The 18,573-nt window shown below is 42.5% G+C and overlaps 1 protein-coding gene across 5 annotated transcripts in view; it reads left to right on the top strand.

The window, feature by feature from the left end:
* The first annotated feature begins 254 nt into the window (after nucleotides 1-254).
* The window catches only part of HPRT1 (hypoxanthine phosphoribosyltransferase 1), a 51,558-nt gene continuing 33,239 nt past the window's right edge, over nucleotides 255-18,573 (top strand). For 3 of the 5 annotated variants that reach the window (XM_027608382.2, XM_027608383.2, XM_027608386.2), the window contains exons 1-3: nucleotides 557-754; nucleotides 14,859-14,965; nucleotides 16,921-17,104. In XM_027608382.2, the coding sequence (XP_027464183.1) occupies nucleotides 728-754; nucleotides 14,859-14,965; nucleotides 16,921-17,104 (318 nt within the window). In that variant the 5' untranslated portion in view covers nucleotides 557-727. Of the gene's footprint in view, nucleotides 296-556; nucleotides 755-14,858; nucleotides 14,966-16,920; nucleotides 17,105-18,573 lie in introns of those variants that run through there. The other 2 variants (XM_027608385.1, XM_027608384.1) reach the window with 2 other exon arrangements.

Genomic DNA, 18,573 nt, shown 5'->3' with positions numbered 1-18,573 from the left:
ACTGAGACGAAAAGAGAGGCTCAGTGAGTCTGATTCGCACAAGGTCACACGGCAGTCAGGTGTCCCCCGCCGGATCTGTACCCTGACCTGCTGACTCTGGGGCTCTAGGTCTGAACTCGCCCACCCAGTTAAAAGTTTTTTTGGTAGAACTGGGCCACCGGTCGGGAAAACGGAATCCGCAATGCGGTCCAAGGTCTTGGGAAGGGGACGCCGGGCGAGAGAAGCACGTGGTCACTGCAAACGGAAGAGCCGGCGCCCAGTTTGGGGCCGCTAGGAAGAAGCAAGGCGGCGGCAGGTTTGGGAATTCGGGAGCCCTCCGGCTGGGAGACGCAGGGAAAGCGGGACACAGGCTGCGCCCGAGGAGTCCCCGCTTCTTCCGGAGGAAAATTCCCACCTCTGAAGCCTGGAAACCCGCAGGCGCGGGCTGAGGCGCCCGGGCTGTCGGGGGGGGGGTGGGGGGGGTGGGGGGGGGGTGGGGGGGTGGGGGGGGTGGGAGGGGGGCGGAGCCGAGCGGAGCCGGGGGCGGAGCCGAGCAGAGCCGGGGGCGGGGCGGGGCGGGGCCTGTTCTGCCTCTGCTCTCGCGGCGGCCTAGAGCGCAATAGCGAGCCGATCGCTCGGCTTTCCCGCGTGTCGCCACCTTCTGCGGAACCTCCGCCTCCTCTGCTGCTGCGCCGCCGGCTTCCTCCTCCTCAGGCTGCCGTCAGCCCGCGCGCCCGCCCGCTCCGTAATGGCGACCCGCAGCCCCAGCGTCGTGGTGAGCAGCTTGGCCCGCCGGGCCGTGGCGGCGGCGGCGGCCGCGGCCGCGGCGGTGGCGGGCGGCCCCTGGGGCGCGCGCGGCCCGCAGTGAGGTCGCCGGCCAGGGTGGCCCGGGGAAGCCCGGAGGGGCGGGGGGGCGGGGAGGCGGCCGCCGTGTCCCGGCTCGGGTTTTACGTCACGCGGGGCGGCGTGGGGGACGGATGGCGAGGTGCGGGGTGGGTGCGCCTGGACGGCCCTGGCAAGGAGGGCCGCGTGTGGGAGGAGAGGGTGGAAATGGCGTTTTGGTTGACTGGTGCAGCTGGGGAGCGTGCTGCGGGGAGGGGCCGCGCGGGCCAGTTCGGGAATGATCTGGCGCGCCGCGGGTTTGGGCTGTTTGCGGCGGGGGGCGGGGGGGGGGGGCTTTCTCCGGAGAGGCCCTTCTCTAAACTGGGGGTATGCTGCCCAGGTCCTCAGGGTTGCGGTGTAGACTAGGGCCCAGGCACGGGGACGACCACATGGGAGGGCACGCGGGGACTGGCATTTGTACCTAGTTCCGCAAATCATAGTGACTGTGCGAATGCGCAGTGCCCGACTGAATCCTCACAGCAGCCTTGGTAGCAGTAACCATGCCTTCCTCTTTACACACGAGGAAAATAGTGAGACGATATTAGGTAATTTTCCCACTGCCCAGAGGTAACCAGGTCTCGAATTCAGATATGCCTCAACCTGGATCCTAAGCTCGTTGATCCTGCAGGGACAAAAAATGCGAATCTGGTCCTTACCTCCAAGGACATTCATACCACCATCAGCCTCTCGTATCCTGTCTCCAACCTCATTGGTTCGTTTTGTTTCTCGAACAAGCTAAGCTGCATTCCCCTCCCACCTTTTGGATCATGCTTGCTAAAATGGCCAACGCCCCTCCCAAACAGTTACATGCCTTACTTTGCAGCATCATCGTCGCTATTTTCACATTTACCCGATTACCTGTTGATTGTCTCTCCAACTAAACCATAAACTTTATGAAGGTCAGGGATCACCACCGTAACCCCAGCACATAGGACAGTGCCTGGCATGTAAGGAATTATCAATAATGGTTTGTTGAATTAATAAATAATTAGCCACTTGAGCCCTAAAAAAGGAAGGATTCTGTTGATACTAGGTACTGTGGCTTAAGGTAAAGACCAGTGTTCTTAATGGAGTCTGGCCTGGAATCCTGCTTGTTTGGGCTGTTTACTAGCTGTGTGGCCTTGGGTAACTTACTTCACCTTTCTGGTCCTTAATGTATTACTGAGGTGCTACTGAAAAGATTGTAAGACTGTCTACAGTCTAACTGACTAAGCTTTTCCATGGTCCTTGACTGGGAATAATAATATAATAGCTATCGTTGTGTTTACCTATATAGTCCTATTTAGTCCTCAAGACAACCCTGTAACAATAGCATGATTATTTTTTAAAAGATTTATTCATTTATTTACGAGAGAGTGGGGAGCAGAGAGAGAATCCTCAAGCCGACTCCCTGCTGAGCACGGTGCCTGATGTGGAGCTCCATGAGAGGACCCCGAGATTAGTTAGCATGATTATTACCATTTTACAGAGCAGGAATCTTTGAAGCCCCTGAGAGGTTAAATCATACCCACATGACACAGTTACTAAGAGGAACTCAAACCTAGGTCTCTCTCCAGAGCCCATGCCCTTAAAATTGTACACTAATAGTAGGTACTCAAAAAATGGTGGGAGCTGTTGTTTTTATTCCATTGCTGAGGAAGTTAAGATACTTTTAGCAATGATGCCCCGCTCCAGCACACAGTGAATTATTATTGCTAGAACTGGCTGTTCGTTTTGTTTGAACATTAAGATCTTCATTGTGTTTGCAGTGTTTGCAAATTCCTGTTCCTTTTTTAATTTCCTTCCCAGAAATGGTCTGCACGTTAGTAATAACAACCACTTACATAGTGCTTACTATGTGCTGGTTTCTTTTCTAAGAAAAAGATAAAAGGACCAACCAGCTCAGCCCAGAAGAGGGATCTTGGAGTTTTCCTTTAGTTTTCTTGTAGTTCATCAGGTAGTAACTGGGCCATGTCATGTGAGGAGAGGTTACAGATGCACTAGTGTAGGCTTCTTTCTTTCTGTAATTTTATCCTGTGTGGATTCAGTAAGATTCATATGCTGTAAGAATGTCAACCACCTTTGTTAATATCAATAGTGAGACTCCGTTGTTAGTTGACACCAAATTATTGACATTTAGAATAGTTTGCTACTAATAAGAATTCATACACACTTTAAATTGCTATGGAACTACTCTCTTTAACAGTGTGCTTCTCATAATTGATAGGTATATATTTTTTTGTCCAGAATGAACGTGGCTATTATTCCACTGTGCACACTAATAAAAGGAAAGATCATAGCGTAGGATAAGTTCATGTACTTGGACAGATAGTAGTTATGGGCCACCTTACCTAGGAGCAGCTAATAATTTACCCCTGGGTTGAATAGTCAAGAAAGCTGATTTTAGGGGTGTCTGGGTGGCTCAGTGAGTTGAGCGTCCAACTCTTGATTCCTGCTCAGGTCATGATCTCAGGGTCCTTGGACCAAGCCCCGCATCGGGCTCCCCACTCATTGGGGAGTCTGGGGATTCTCTCTCCCACTTCCCTCCCCTAAAATAAACTTAAAAAATCTTTAAAAAGAAAAAAAGAATGCTGATTTTAATTCTTAAAATCTTTAGATTCTTCTAAACCTTTTATTTTTTTAAAGATTTTATTTATTTAGTTGACAGAGAGAGAGCATAAGCAGAGGGGGGCACAGAGGGAAAGGGAGAAGCAGGCTTCCCGCTGAGCAGGGAGCCTGACGCGGGGCTCGATCCCAGGATCCTGTGATCATGACCTGAGCCAAAGGCAGACGCTTAAGGACTGAGCCACCCAGGCGCCCCTCTTCTAAACCTTTTAATTCTTTAACCCCTAGAAGGGAGGGCAAGCAACTTATATATGTAATTTATTTGTAAGACTGATATAAAATTGGAAGATGAACATACTGCTAGCTTAAATTAAATTATTTTCACATTAAGAATTATGTGCATCAATGATTCATAATTTTAGTTTTATGATACCCTGGGTTATCACAAATTATCCCAAGGTGCTTTGGTGTTTTCTTAAGAATTTTAATATTTTTTTTCCGAGTTTTTTAAGAATTTTAAAGTGTCTGAACATAAAAGGTAGAAATACGCTACCCAGCAATTTCTGCCCATTCTAGAAGCTTGGAATTGTTGGTTACTAGGAATAAAATAAAACGTATTTTATCTATTATTGTACATCCTTTAATTCACATTTTAAGCTTATTTTAAGACTCACTTCCATTCGGTCTTGTCTGGACCCATGAACATCGCTGTATTTTGACCACAAAGAGACTTAAGCAGCCCTAGTCACAGATGATGAATTGATGTTGCTAGTATTATCTTAGGTTGACTCAATTTCCTTGCCTGCTGTAATTTTAGGTAATATATTTTTGTAATTAAAAATTTTATGTGTAAACCACAAAAATTTTCACTATGAAAACCATTATTATAGATGTGACACACATAATCATTAAGAATTTGTGATGCCAGTTTTACTGGGAAGTAAAATTATTTTGGTAATCTGTGATAGCAAAAGTATTGACTATGATTCTAGACAAATGGTAGGTGCTAATGTTACATATTCCAGTAATCTTACGTATTGATGGAAGTACCTTTGTAGAGTTTACCGTTAACAAGTATATTACAGGTAGGCTAGAATTTGAGAGCTGTGTTCTAAAGCTCTGAGGGGATGCAGTCAGATTTCTGAACTGTCTGAGTAACTCAGAGCTATTAGTAACCCATTCTTTGGTTTCCAGTTCAGCCAGAAATGGCCATAGTGGGAATGGTGGATCTGGAGAGAAACCATTTTCATTTGTTTACCGCTTCCTGTGCTCACTTCTGGCAGCACATATACCAACATTGTTTACCACTTCTTGCCCCTCCAAAGCGCTCCCCAAATACTTTTGGGTTGGGCTCTCCCCAAAGCCATCTAGAACCTTCTTTGTGATCTTCTTTAGCCATTTTATGTCAAGTTCTTGTTGACATAATAGCCACTCCCACCCAAATTCATATGTTGAAGCCCTAACTGCCAGTGTGTGGTATTTGGTGACGGGGCGCTTGGGAGCTAATTAGGAGTAGATGAGGTCATGAGGTTGGGACCCTGGTCTTTTAGGAAAAGACACCAAAGAGCTCCCTCCCCCACGCTCTACTGTGCACATGGCTAGGAGAAAGCAGCTGCCTACAAGCCAAGAGGAGAGGCCTCAGAATGAAACCTACTTTGCCGGCATCTTGATCTTGGACTTCCAGCCTCCAGAACTGTAAGAAACAAATTCCTGCTGTTTAAGCCACCCAGGCAGTGGTATTTTGTCATAGCAGCTCCAGCAGACTATAATAGAGTTGTTTCAGAAGGTGTCAGTGACAGCCACGTGCTTAGACATGCAACACCAACTCACCAATAATAAAACAGATGTGATTTCCATTCATCCAGAAATGTTACACGTTTTTCATAATCAGTTACTGCCTAGCTGATATAGAAGGCTGTGCTAACTCAGTATCAGAGACATGCCAGTCTACTTTACTCAGTTTACAACCTAGGCAACAGAATATAATGATGAAGCTTGATATTGCTTTAGGGGGGAGTCATTGGTGCTGGGTTCCAGGTTTGCTTTTAGTGCGTATATAACTGCTTTTGATAATCACAGATTTGAGGGCTTGTCAAATTAGATTCGGGTACAAGTGGCAAGCTTTATTGTGCTGTATGGTTGGGGGTGTGTGTGTGTATGTCTTTTCTTCTAGATCGTAAGCTCTTTGAGGGCTCTAAATGTAAAATCATCCTTGTAACCCCCTACAAAATTTATTGCACTGTGCCTTAATCAAAGTGGATGCTAAGTGCATTTTTATGTAATTTAATATATTGCAATCTCTTCCTATCAAAGCAGCCACTGGATTGTTAAGTAATCCATATCAGATGAGGTTAATAGCAGATACGAACCAATATCAGATGGGATACATAAGGGCTAATAAGATTAAAGGCCACCAAGTATATTTCTGTCTAGCTCTTGTGGAGATTGAGGTTATTGAACCTGTTTAATGTGAAGCTTTGGTGTTTGGGGTGATTAAAAAAAAAAGTCCCTGTTCATTGAATTGTATTTTATTTTATTTCTTATCAGTGATCCAGGTGCAGGTGAGGCTTCTGAGAGTTTGAGTGCTCTCCTAAACTCCCACCATACTTCACGTATTTCTTTTTCATAGCACCTTACCCCACCGTCTTATGGTTATTCATGTACATGTCATGTCTTTCTATACTGTAAACTCTTTGAGGGAAGCCAAGTCAGATTTATCTAATCCTCTGGTATGTACATCATAGTAGATTCTCAATAAATATTTGAGTATTAGTAATAAGAATGCAGGTTCTGGATAAGGTCATCACCATTTTAAAATTAGTATTCTAATATTTGGTCATTTTATATGGATTTAAAAGACTTGGACTTTTCATTAAATGTAAAATTGGGAAAAGTGATGTTGGTGCCTTGTCATCGTTTAAATAAATTGCTCTGTATTTAACTTTATATTTGAAATATCTATAAGTAGACATAATAGCATAACAAACCCTTATATACCCATTCCCCATTTTTGACAGCAAACTACCTATGGCCAATCATATATTTCTTAAATTATGACCCCCATAAATATATCCCATTTCTTTATAGTGAATTATAACAAAGTTGTGAATTCATGCCTAAAGTACCTCAAGCACTACAAGGTTGTTTGTGTGTGTGTGTGTGTGTGTGTGTGTGTGTGTGTGTGTGTGTGTGTGTATGAGTAAAGCAGTAGAAATTATTAAGTGAGGATACAGAAAAAGCTCTCAAGAGTGAGAGGGGTCCCGACAGGGTTGCTGACAAGGGCCTTTAGGGTTGGTCTTTTATAGAAAGCTAACCGGGGAACTTAAATCCTTTTAACATCTCTATTGATAACACCTTCAATGGCTTACTTCCTTTTTAGGGGCTGGTTATTCTTTGTTGGTCAGATGTGATTATCACAAAGACACCCACCCGACTCACCCCACACACACCTAGGGCAGGGTGGTCCGATTTGTCCCCTTCTCTCTGGTTTCCTCACACCTCCACATTTTTGGGATTTCTGTGAGCCTGATCACCTAGCCCTCTACCTGTCTCTCCCTACCAAGCCCTGCCTGTCCCTTCTTCATTCCTCCCCCTGGAATAGTAACCCTAACTGCCGTTAGGGAATGGGACAATGACCACTCTGGCTGCTTCCTGCTGAAATGGGGCAGCGGACTGTGTGGCAGTTAGAGTCTATCCAGAGATTGGTCCAGGGGCTTGCGGTATGGCTCCAGGGGGTCCTGATGGGCAGCAAATGGTACATTGATCAGCAGATGCAAAAGGATGAACATGAAAGCGGAACCCTCCTACACTGTGGGTGGGAATGCAAGCTGGTGTAGCCACTCTGGAAAACAGGATGGAGGGTCCTCGAAAAGTTAAAAATAGAGCTACCCTATGACCCAGCAATTGTACTACTAGGTATTTATCCAAAGGATACAAACATAGTGATTCGAAGGGGCACCTGCACCCCAGTGTTTATAGCAGCAATGTCCACAATAGCCAAACCAGGGAAAGAGCCTAGATGTCCATCAACAGATGAATGGATAAAGAAGATGTGGTGTGTATACACACACAATGGAATATTACGCAGCCATCAAAAAAATGAAATCCTGCCATTTGCGACGATGTGGATGGAACTAGAGGGTATTATTATACTAAGCAAAATAAGTCAGTCAGTGAAAGACAATTATCATATGATCTCACTGATACGTGGAATTTAAGAAACAAGGCAGAGGATCATAGGGGAAGAGAGGAAAAAATGAAAAAAGACAAAACCAGAGAGGGAGACAAACCATAAGACTCTTAAATCTCAGGAAACAAACAGGGTTGCTTTAGGGGACGGGGATGGGAGAGATGGGGTGGCTGGGTGATGGACACTGGGGAGGGTATGTGTTGTGGTGAGCGCTCTGTATTGTGTAAGACTGATGAATCACAGACCTGTACCCCTGAAACAAATAATACATTATATGTTAATAATAATAAAAAGGAACTATAAAGGAAAATTTCAATAAAGGTTCATTTGACAACCAAAAAAAAGTATTAGGCCCAAAATTATGATCACATCCCTTAGATAAGATCCCCAGTTAACAATTTTGTCAGGTAGATGGGTGAATATCTTGATCTTATTTAATTGGTTACAAATGCCCCCTATTAATTGGGACACCTTCAAGCGATGCAAGTTTTAAAGAGTTTCTTTTTGCCTTTTGGGAAGTATTATATTAACGTGTTTTTTTTTTTATGCTTGAAAGAACAAATCAACCCTTTTATTTTTTTTAAAGATTTTATTTATTTATTTGACAGAGACACAGCCAGAAAGGGAACACAAGCAGGGGGAGCAGAAGAGGGAGAAGCAGGCTTCCCGCGGAGCAGGGAGCCCGATGTGGGGCTCGATCCCAGCACCCTGGGATCATGACGTGAGCCGAAGGCAGATGCTTAACAACTGAGCCACCCAGGCGCCCCTATTTTTTTTTTTTTAAGATTTTGTTTATTTATTTGTCAGAGAGCACAAGCAGGGGGAGTAGCTAGCTGTGGGAGAAGCAGATTCCCTGCTGAGCAGGGAGCCCGATGCGGGACTTGATCCCAGGACCCTGGGATCATGACCTGAGCTGAAGGTGCATGCTTAACCGACTGAGCCACCCAGGCATCCCACATCAACCCTTTTTAAAAATTTTATTAAGTTTTTAAATTTTAATTCCAGTGTAGGGGCACCTGGGTGGCTCAGTTGGTTAAATGTCTGCCTTCGGCTGGGGTCACGCATGTTCCCAGAGTCCTGGGATCGAGCCCCACATCGGGCTCCCTGATGAGCGGGGAGCCTGCTTTTCCCTCTGCCCCTCCCCCTGCTCATGCTCTCTCACTGGCTCTCTGTCTCTCAAATAAATAAAAATATTAAAAAAAAATTTAATTCCAGTAAACATACAGTGTTATATGAGTTTCAGGTGTACAATATAGTGATTTTAACAATTCTGTACATGACTTCAGTGCTCATTACGTTAAGTGTACTCTTAATCCCCATCGCCTGTTTCACCCATGCTCCCTCCCACCCACCTCCCCTCTGGTAACCATCACTTTGTTCTCTATAGTAAACAGTCTGTTTCTTGGTTTGTCTCTCTCTCTTTCTTCCCTTTGTTTTCCTAAATTCCACATATGAGTGAAATCATATGATATTTGTCTTTCTCTGACTTATTTTATTTAGCATATACTACTCTCGCTCCACCCATGTTGTGGCACATGGCAAGATTTCATTTTTTATGGCTGCATAATATTCCATTGTGTGTGCATATTCCATTGTGTGTATACACACACACACACACACACACACACATATATCTTTATTCATCAGTCTCTGGACACTTGGGCTGCATCCATAATTTGGCTATTGTAAATAATGCTGCCATAAATATAGGGGTGCATATATTCCTTTGAATTAGTGTTTTTGTATTCTTTGGGTAAATACCCAATAGTGTGATTGCTAGATCGTAGGTTAGTTCTATTTTTAACTTTTTAGGAACTTCCATACTGTCTTCCACACTGGCTGCACCAGCTTGCATTCCCACCCACAGTGCAAGAGGGTTCTCCTTCCTCCACATCCTCGCCAACACCTGTTTCTTGTGTTTTTTGAGTTTAGCCATTCTGACAGGTGTGAGGTGATATCTCATTGTAATTTTGACTTGCATTTCCCTGATGATGAGTGATGTTGAGCATCTTTTCATGTGTCTTTTGGCCATCTGTATGTATTCTTTGGAGAAATGTCTGTTCATGTCTTCTGCCCATTTTTTAATTGGAATATTTGGTTTTTGGGTGCTGAGTTTGATAAGTTCTTCATATATTTTGGATACTGTCCTTTATCGGATATGTCATTTGCAAATATTTTCTCCCATTCAGGAGGTTGTCTTTGCTGAGCAGAAGCTTTTTATTTTGATGTAGTCCTAATAGTTTATTTTTGCTTTTCCTTCCCTTGCATCAGGAGAAATATCTAGAAAATGTTGCTGTGGCTGATGTTAATTATTGCCTGTGCTCTCTTCTGGGATTTTTATGGTTTTCGGGTCTCACATTTAGGTCTTTAATCCATTTTGACTTTATTTTTGTGAATGGTGTAGGAAAGTGGTCCAGTTTCATTCTTTTGCATGTTGCTGTCCAGTTTCCCAACACCATTTGTTGAAAAGACTGTCTCTTTCCATTGGATATTCTTTGCTGCTTTGTTGAAGATTAATTGACCATATAATTGTGGGTTTGTTTCTGGGCTTTCTATCCTGTTCTGTTGATCTATTTTTGTGCCAGTACCATACTGTTTTGATTACTACAACTTCATAGTATAACTTGAAATCTGGAATTGTGATACCTCCAGCTTTGTTTTTCTTTTTCTTTTCTTTTTTGAGAGAGAGAGAGAGAGAGAATGAGAATGGGGGAGGGGCAGAGAGAGAGAGAGAGATCTTAAGTAGGCTCCACACCCAGCCCTAAGCCCCTTATGGGGCCTGATCTCACAACCCTGAGATCGTGACCTGAGCCGAAGTCAAGAGGCGGAAGCTTAATTGACTGAGCCACCCAGGTGCCCCTGTTTTTCTTTTTCAAGATTGTTTTGGCTCTTCAGGGTCTCTAGTGGTTCTGTACAGATTCTAGGATTATTTGTTCTAGTTCTGTGAAAAATGCTGTTGGTATTTCGATAGGGATTGCATTAAATCTATAGGTTGCTTTGGGTAGTTATGGACATTTTAACAATATGTGTTCGTCCAGTCGAGCATGGACTATCTTTCCATTTGTTTGTATTGTCTTCAATTTCTTTCATCAGTGTTTTATTGTTTTCAGAGTATAGACCTTTTCACCTCCTTGGTTATGTTTATTCCTAGGTATTTTATTATTTTTGGTGCACTTGTAAATGGGATTGCTTTCTTAATTTGTCTTCTGTTGTTTGATTATTAGTGTATAAAAACGCAGCAGATTTCTGTGCATTGATTTTGTATCCCGCAACCGTACTAAAGGTAAGGGCAGTTCTAGTTGTTTTTTGGTGGAGTCTTTAGGGTTTTCTTTATATAGTATCATGTCATCTGCAGATAGTGAAAGTTGCACTACTTCCTCACCAGTTAGGCTCCTTTTATTCCTTTTTCTGGTCTGGTTGCTGTGGCTAAGACTTCCAGTGGTGAGAATGGATATCCTCATCTTGTTCATTATCTCAGGGGGAAAAGTTTTCAGTATTTCACCATTGAATGTGATGTTAGCTGTGGGTTTTTCATCTATGGCCTTTATTATGTTGATGTATGTTTCCTCTAAACCTATTTTTGTTGAGGAATTTTATCATGAATGGGTATTGTATTTTGTCAGATGCTTTTTCTGCAGTTGTTGAAATTATCATACGGTTTTTATCCTTTCTCTTACTGATGTGATCTGTTGCATTTGTTGATTTGCAAATATTGAACCACCCTTGCATCCCAGGAATAAATCTCACTTGATCATGGTGAATAATTTTTTTAATGTATTGTTGGATTTGGTTTGCTAATATTTTGTTGAGGATTTTTGTATCTATGTTCATCAGAGATACTGGCCCATAGTTCTCTTTTTATGTAGTATCTTTGTCTGGTTTGGTATCAGGGTGATGCCAGCCTCATAGAATGAATTTGGGTTTTCCTTCCTCTTCTGTTTTTTGTTATAGTTTGGGAAAAATAGGTATTAACTCTTCTTTAAATGTTTGGTAGAATTCACCTGTGAAGGCATCTGGGCCTAGACTTTTGTTTGTTGGGAGTGTCAACCCCCCCTTTTTTTATTAACATAAAAGGTATTATTTGTTTCAGGGGTACAGGTCTGTGATTCATCAGCCTTACACAATACACAGTGCTCACCACAACACATCCCCTCCCCAATGTCCATCCCCCAGCCACCCCATCCTTCCCACCCTGCTCCACTCCAGCAGCCCTCAGTTTGTTTCCTGAGATTAAGAGTCTCTTATGGTTTGTCCCCCCCCCCTTTTTTTTAAGTAGACTTCATGCTGGGCGGGGCTTGAACTCATGACCCCGAGATCAAGAGGGGCTTGAACTCACGACCTGAGCTGAAGTCAAGAGTTGGACACTTAGGAGTGACTAGTGGCTCCATCAGTTAAGTGTTTCTCTTCAGCTCAGGTCATGATCCCAGGGTCCTTGGATCGAGGCCCGCATCAGGCTCCCTGCTCAGCGGGAAGCCTGCTTCCCCCTCTCCCACTCCCCCTGCTTGTGTTCCCTCTCTCGCTGTGTCTCTCTCTGACAAATAAGTAAAATCTTAAAATAAAATTTATAACAGGAATACTTGCTTGTTAGAGAGTATTCTTGAAAAACTCTTGTAGGTGACACAGATGTCCCGTTTCCATTCTTTTTGTAGAGAATGTGTTCTGAAACATGCATGCTGTGAATGTTTAGCAGACAGGTTAGCACTTCATATTAGAGGATCCGGCATAATCTTTTCCCCCCCCCAAAATAGAATTTTTCTTGCTGCGTATGAAAGTAATACATGTTTGTTGAAAAACAAATCAGTACTGACTTCCAGCCGCCCTCAGATCGGCTGCCAAGTGAGTGCCTCTGCCCTACCCAGCCGCAGGGCTGTGCGCCTCCCTGAGGCACGGTCAGCTGCCCGGCCCGGTGCACAGGTGGAGGCCCCGTGCACAGGGGGAGGCCCGGTGCACAGGGGGAGGCTGGCTGAATGGACCGGCAGCTGGACCAGACGACACCTACAGTTCCACCCACACCTGGAGAACTCAAAACAGCTTTGGGGACTGAAAAAGCGTGAACCTCAGATTTGTCAGAATATAATTAGGAATTCTATGAAGAATATTATAAATCTTAAATAAGTACTTTTAAAAATTTATTGAGGGCGCCTGGGTGGCTCAGTTGGTTAAGCGACTGCCTTCGGCTCAGGTCATGATCCTGGAGTCCAGGGATCGAGTCCCGCATCGGGCTCCCTGCTCAGCAGGGAGTCTGCTTCTCCCTCTGACCCTCTTCCCTCTCGTGCTCTCTATCTCTCATTCTCTCTCTCTCAAATAAATAAATAAAAATCTTTAAAAAAAAAATTTATTGAAAGCCAAGCCACCTGTCCTTAAGCACCTAACACAATGCCGACTGAAAGGGGCTCAGTAGATAGTAGCTGATGCGTCAAGATGTAATTATGGTTTGACCAATATTTCTTGAAAACTGCCAAAACACTCCTATCATCAGCTTCTTGAATGTGGTTTGGAAGATATTTAGTCTTGAATATCATGTGAGGTTGAGTATTAAAATTCTGGTGTATTTCTTTGAATGAATTTTAAATATAATGGTAAGTGGGAATTATAAATCAACTATGATAAAAAAAGTGAAATTGATAATGAAAAAAAAGGCCAAGTCAATATTGAAGTGCGTAGTGTGCATGGGGCACCTGGGTGGCTCAGTCGGTTAGGTGTCTGCCTTTGGCTCAGTTCATGATCCCAGGGTCCTGGGATCGAGCCCCGAGTAGAGTTGGGCTCTCTGCTCAGTGGGGAGTCTGCTTCTCCCTCTACCCCTCCCCCTGCTTGTGCTCTCTCACTCTCTCTCTCTCAAATAAATTAATAAAATCTTAAAAAAAAAAAGTGTACAGTGCAGCAAGTATCCCCCTATAGTTGACCACTGGTTGGTATGTTCTCCATACCCACCCTTTCTTCGTTCACTTGTTCCTTTCTCCTCCTTCTTTCCCCCTTCCCCTCCCCACTTCTTTCTTTTATTATTTTGTTGTATTACAATTTTTGTTTGTAGATTTTGTTTTAATACATCTTTAAAAATTTCCCCATACTTTTTATATGCATGTAAAAAACACAATACCACAGATAATTTATTTCTCTTCCTTTTTTTTTTTAGAGAGAGAGTGTGTGAGCAGGGGAGGGGCAGAGGGAAGGGGAGAGGGAATCTTTTTTTTTAAGATTTTATTCATTTATTTGAGAGAGAGAGCAGAAGCAACGGGGTGGGGAGAGGGAGAAGCAGGCTCCCCGCTGAGCAGGGAGCCCGATGTGGGGCTCGATCCCAGGACCCTGGGATCATGACCTGAGCCGAAGGCAGATGCATAACTGACTGAGCCACCCAGGCGCCCCCACAAATAATTTCTAAGAAAGACTACTGAACTTTTTAAAAAGCAATATGTATTCAATGAAGAAAATTTAGAATATACGGTATAAAGAAATAAAATCGTTATAACTCTTCTCCCCGAGATAATAGTTTTTATGATTTTATTATATTTTTTCTGTATGCATAGGTATATATAATATTTATAAAACTATAATCACAGTATATTTTACCACAGGTACCACATCATCAGTATTATTAAATATTTCGTATGGTGGGTACTCGGTGTAGAAAGACAACCAATATATGGTTCTACTCAAACAGCCTTGGAGTATCTGCTATGAAGGCACATCATGAATTGATTATAACAATCTCAGACTTCTAAGAGTTTGGGTTTTTAAGAAATCACTTAGCTTTTTGGGTGATTCCCCCCCCCCCCACTATGAGGTGAGAGAGGCTGTTTGGATTTGGGGTGGGGAATAGCAACTTTTGTTCAGTGTGACATTTTAGCTTTTTTGGACTACGGTGTGTGAAAATTTTTTTTTCTACAGTGTATTAAATTTTTTTTACTAAAATTTCAAACATAGAAGTGGAGAGAATAGTATAGTGAATCCCCATATGCTCATCACCCACATTTAAAATGCTTTCAGGATTTTTCCACATTTATCTTAACTCTTTAAAGTTTTTTGTTTTTGCTTTGCTGAACTAAAGGAAATTTCATACCATGTCATTTTATGTCTACAGTCTTAACTATTTGTCTCTAAAGTATACATTTGATTTCTTATATAACTCTAATTCATAATCGTACCTACAAAGTTACAGAAAGTTCTTGATGTGTCATACCTAAATTTCTCTTACAAGCTAAGGTTTTTTCACATCTAAAGTCAATCCTGTAATGCTGTCACTGAAATAGTCATATTTCTTTTTCAGATCAGTGATGATGAACCAGGTTATGACCTAGATTTATTCTGTATACCTCATCATTATGCTGAGGATTTGGAAAAGGTGTTTATTCCTCATGGACTAATTATGGACAGGTTAGTAAGATCTTCAATCTTTTGTTTTTGGTTTTGTTTTCTTATATTAATTTCAAGTGTCAGCAACTGTTTTAAGTAGTTGATATTGGAACGTAAATTAGGCTAGTTTGTCAAATAATAGATGTTTTCTATTTTAGAGCCCTCTTTACAAAGAAGGTACAGGGAAAGCTTACTAATTACCCAGCGTAAGTCATGGTATACTGGGAATCTGTAGGGAGTAGAATAAAGTAAACATTGAAGGGAGATTGGAGGAATGAACTCTAGTCACAGTCTTTGATTACTCAACCCTGAACAGGGTAATTGGCTGGGGCTAAATCACATGAATGGAAGGTCATATTTTGATTAGTATGCGCATCTAGCTTGAAGATTTCCCCTTAACTGAATTGCAGTGAAATACCTAACTTGGTATTTAAATGCTCGCCTTGTGTGTCTGGCTGTTTTGTTTTTGATTTTTAAGATTACGGTATCAATACATGTGTGTTGTAAAATGTTCTAAGGATTGAGGCTATAAATGAGAAGAATAGGGTTCTCTCCTCTCAGCCTCCTGTGCACCGTCCTTCCCTCCACCCTAGTTATGCACATTTACTCTATGCGAATATACATACAGTTAACTCTTGACTCTCCCCAAAACTTAACTACTAATAGCCTACTGTTGACCATAAGGCTCACCAATAACATAAAGTCGATTAACACATACTTTGTCTGTGTATTCTATACTGTGTTCTTACAATCAAGTAAGCTAAAGAAAAGAATAGTTTTTAAGAAAATCATAAAGAAGAGAAAGTGCATGTATAGTACTGTATTTATTTTTTAAAAATCCCTGTATAAGGGAACTTGTGCAGTTCAAACCTGTGTTGTTCAAGCATCAACTGTATTTTATTTTAACACATAGGTATGTACTATCATATAGGTCTGAAATTTATTGGACACTTTTTCATATTAATATATTTAGAGCTATCATGTATTTTGAAGGTTGCATAACATTCCATTTTCTTTTTTTTTTTTTAAGATTTTTATTTATTTATTTATTAGAGAGAGACAGACAGACAGCAAGAGGGAACACAAGCAGGGGGAGTGGGAGAGGGAGAAGCAGACTTCCCGCTGAGCAGGGAGCCCGATGTGGGACTCGATCCCAGGACCCTGAGATCATGACCTGAGCCAAAGGCAGACGCTTAACGACTGAGCCACCCAGGCGCCCCGCATAACATTGCATTTTCTGACTGTACCGTAATTGATTTAAGCAGTCCTTTATTGATGGACATGCAAAATATCTCCATTATTTTGCTTTTACAGACCATACTAGAAGGAAACGTTTGGGCACTTGCTTCAACTTGATCCATGGGGATATTCTGGGTTAAGGGAAGGTATTTATTGAATGTTTGGATAGTGTCAGATTATCCCTGTAATTTTTACTCCCAGTGGTATATGAGACTGCTCTTTTTTTTTTATAATCTCTTATAATGTATATTATCAGGGAAATATTTAATCAGAATTTGTCAATCTGATAGGTAGAAACGGTATTTTATTTTGCATTTTAAACATTTTTGTTAGGTGTTACAGTGTACATGTGTTTTTGAAGATTTTTAAGTTTTTATTTTCACTATATGAAGCAAGGATATAATTCATGGGGGGCAAAGGATGTGTTTTGTGGCAGTTTAATGCCTAAGGGGGATGTTTGGTTGCAAAGCTAAATATATTTTTTTCTTCCTTTTTTTAAAGATTTTATTTATTTGACACAGAGAGAGAGAGCACACAAGCAGGGGGAGCAGTAGAGGGAGAGGGAGAAGCAAGCTCCCTGCTGAGCAGGGAGCCCAATGCGGGGTTCGATCCCATGACCCTGGGATCACGACCTGAGCCGAAGGCAGACGCTTAACCATCTGAGCCACCCAGGCGCCCCAAATTAAGTATATTTCTATAAGTTAATTTCTATTAAATTCCTGATTTTATTTCTGTAGGACCGAGCGGCTTGCTCGAGATGTGATGAAGGAGATGGGAGGCCATCACATAGTAGCCCTCTGTGTGCTCAAGGGAGGCTATAAATTCTTTGCTGACCTGCTGGATTATATCAAAGCACTGAACAGAAATAGTGATGGATCCATTCCCATGACTGTAGATTTCATCAGACTGAAGAGCTACTGTGTAAGTATATCTATTCCTGAAACCAGTATTGCACTGTTAACTAAAATACAAATAAAACATGTTAAAAGTGTCTATTATATATGTTTAAACATACGTTTAAACTGTATGTTTTTGAAGCTCTGCAAACTATACTTTCATGTTCATTTCACTTGGTTACAGTGAGATTTTCTAATATCTTCTACTTTATATCCAAGTGAATATTATCTTTTTCAAACTAGTCACCTTGGAGGCTATACACTTATTTTAAAGGGTTTTTCATTTGGTTTTGTTTCTTGGATTTTTTAAAAACCCCTTTTAGGAGTTGCTGTTGGGACCTGGGAGGGGGTATATTTTTTGACCATACTTACCATTGGCAGATATCTTCTGTGGAGCTAGACTGGTTTTTGGGAGCAGTGGTAAGTCATTTGCAGCCAGGTCTGATAAAGAAGTGAAAATTTTTTTTTCGGTCCGGGGGCGCCTGGGTGGCTCAGTTGTTAAGCGTCTGCCTTCGGCTCAGGTCATGATCCTGGGGTCCTAGGATCGAGCCCCGCATCGGGCGCCCTGCTTGGCGGGGAGCCTGCTTCTCCCTCTCCCACTCCCCCTGCTTGTGTTCCTTCTCTCGCTTTGTCTCTCTCTGTCAAATAAATAAATAAAATCTTAAAAAAAGAGGAGGTGGGTCCGCAGTTTCCTAGAAAGCCCACGGGGAGCGGAAGCTCTGGCTCTCTGAAGAAACCACTTCTGATTCGGTTACTCTGCCTGTGTCACATCGTCTCAGATGCTTCAGGATACTGACACAATAAGCAATATTGACACTGGGATGGGCCAAAATCAGGGTGATCTGTACACGTGGATTTCATCATCCATGGTTTCTTTGGTCATGTGGATGTTTGATTTTTGTGAGTTCATGCTCTTGTTTGTTTCTGGTTGCATGTTGCCATTGTAGTTCCTGGGAGTTACTGTTTTCCTTAAAAGTGGGGTTTCTCTTAGCTTCTTCAAAGATTAGAATAAATGTCTGCTCTTTGCTGTTTCATGAATCTGTATCACATCCCTGTAGAAACTGACCTTATGTTTATATTTTCATTGAAAATAAGACCACTGAACTTTCATCCTCATTCTCCCAGTTAATCATCTATTTGACCCAAATGTTTGACCTTTTCCACATTTTCATCAGTCCTACAGGTGATTGGAGAACCATTTAAGACATTTTCCCGGGGGGGGGGGGGGGGGGGCGCCTGGGTGGCTCAGTCATTAAGCATGTGCCTTCGGCTCAGGTCATGATCCCAGGGTCCTGGGATCGAGCCCCGCATCGGGCTCCCTGCTCAGCGGGAAGCCTGCTTCTCCCTCTCCCACTCCCCCTGCTTGTGTTCCCTCTCTCGCTGTGTCTCTCTCTGTCAAATAAATAAATAAAATCTTAAAAAAAAAAAGAGACATTTTCCCTATCCCCTTAAAACCCTTTTGTGTTCATATACCATGTCATTGCTTCATACTCA

This window comes from Zalophus californianus, chromosome X (genome assembly GCF_009762305.2).
Source record: "Zalophus californianus isolate mZalCal1 chromosome X, mZalCal1.pri.v2, whole genome shotgun sequence".
Lineage (NCBI taxonomy): Eukaryota > Metazoa > Chordata > Mammalia > Carnivora > Otariidae > Zalophus > Zalophus californianus.
This window is presented reverse-complemented; position numbering and strand designations above follow the sequence as displayed.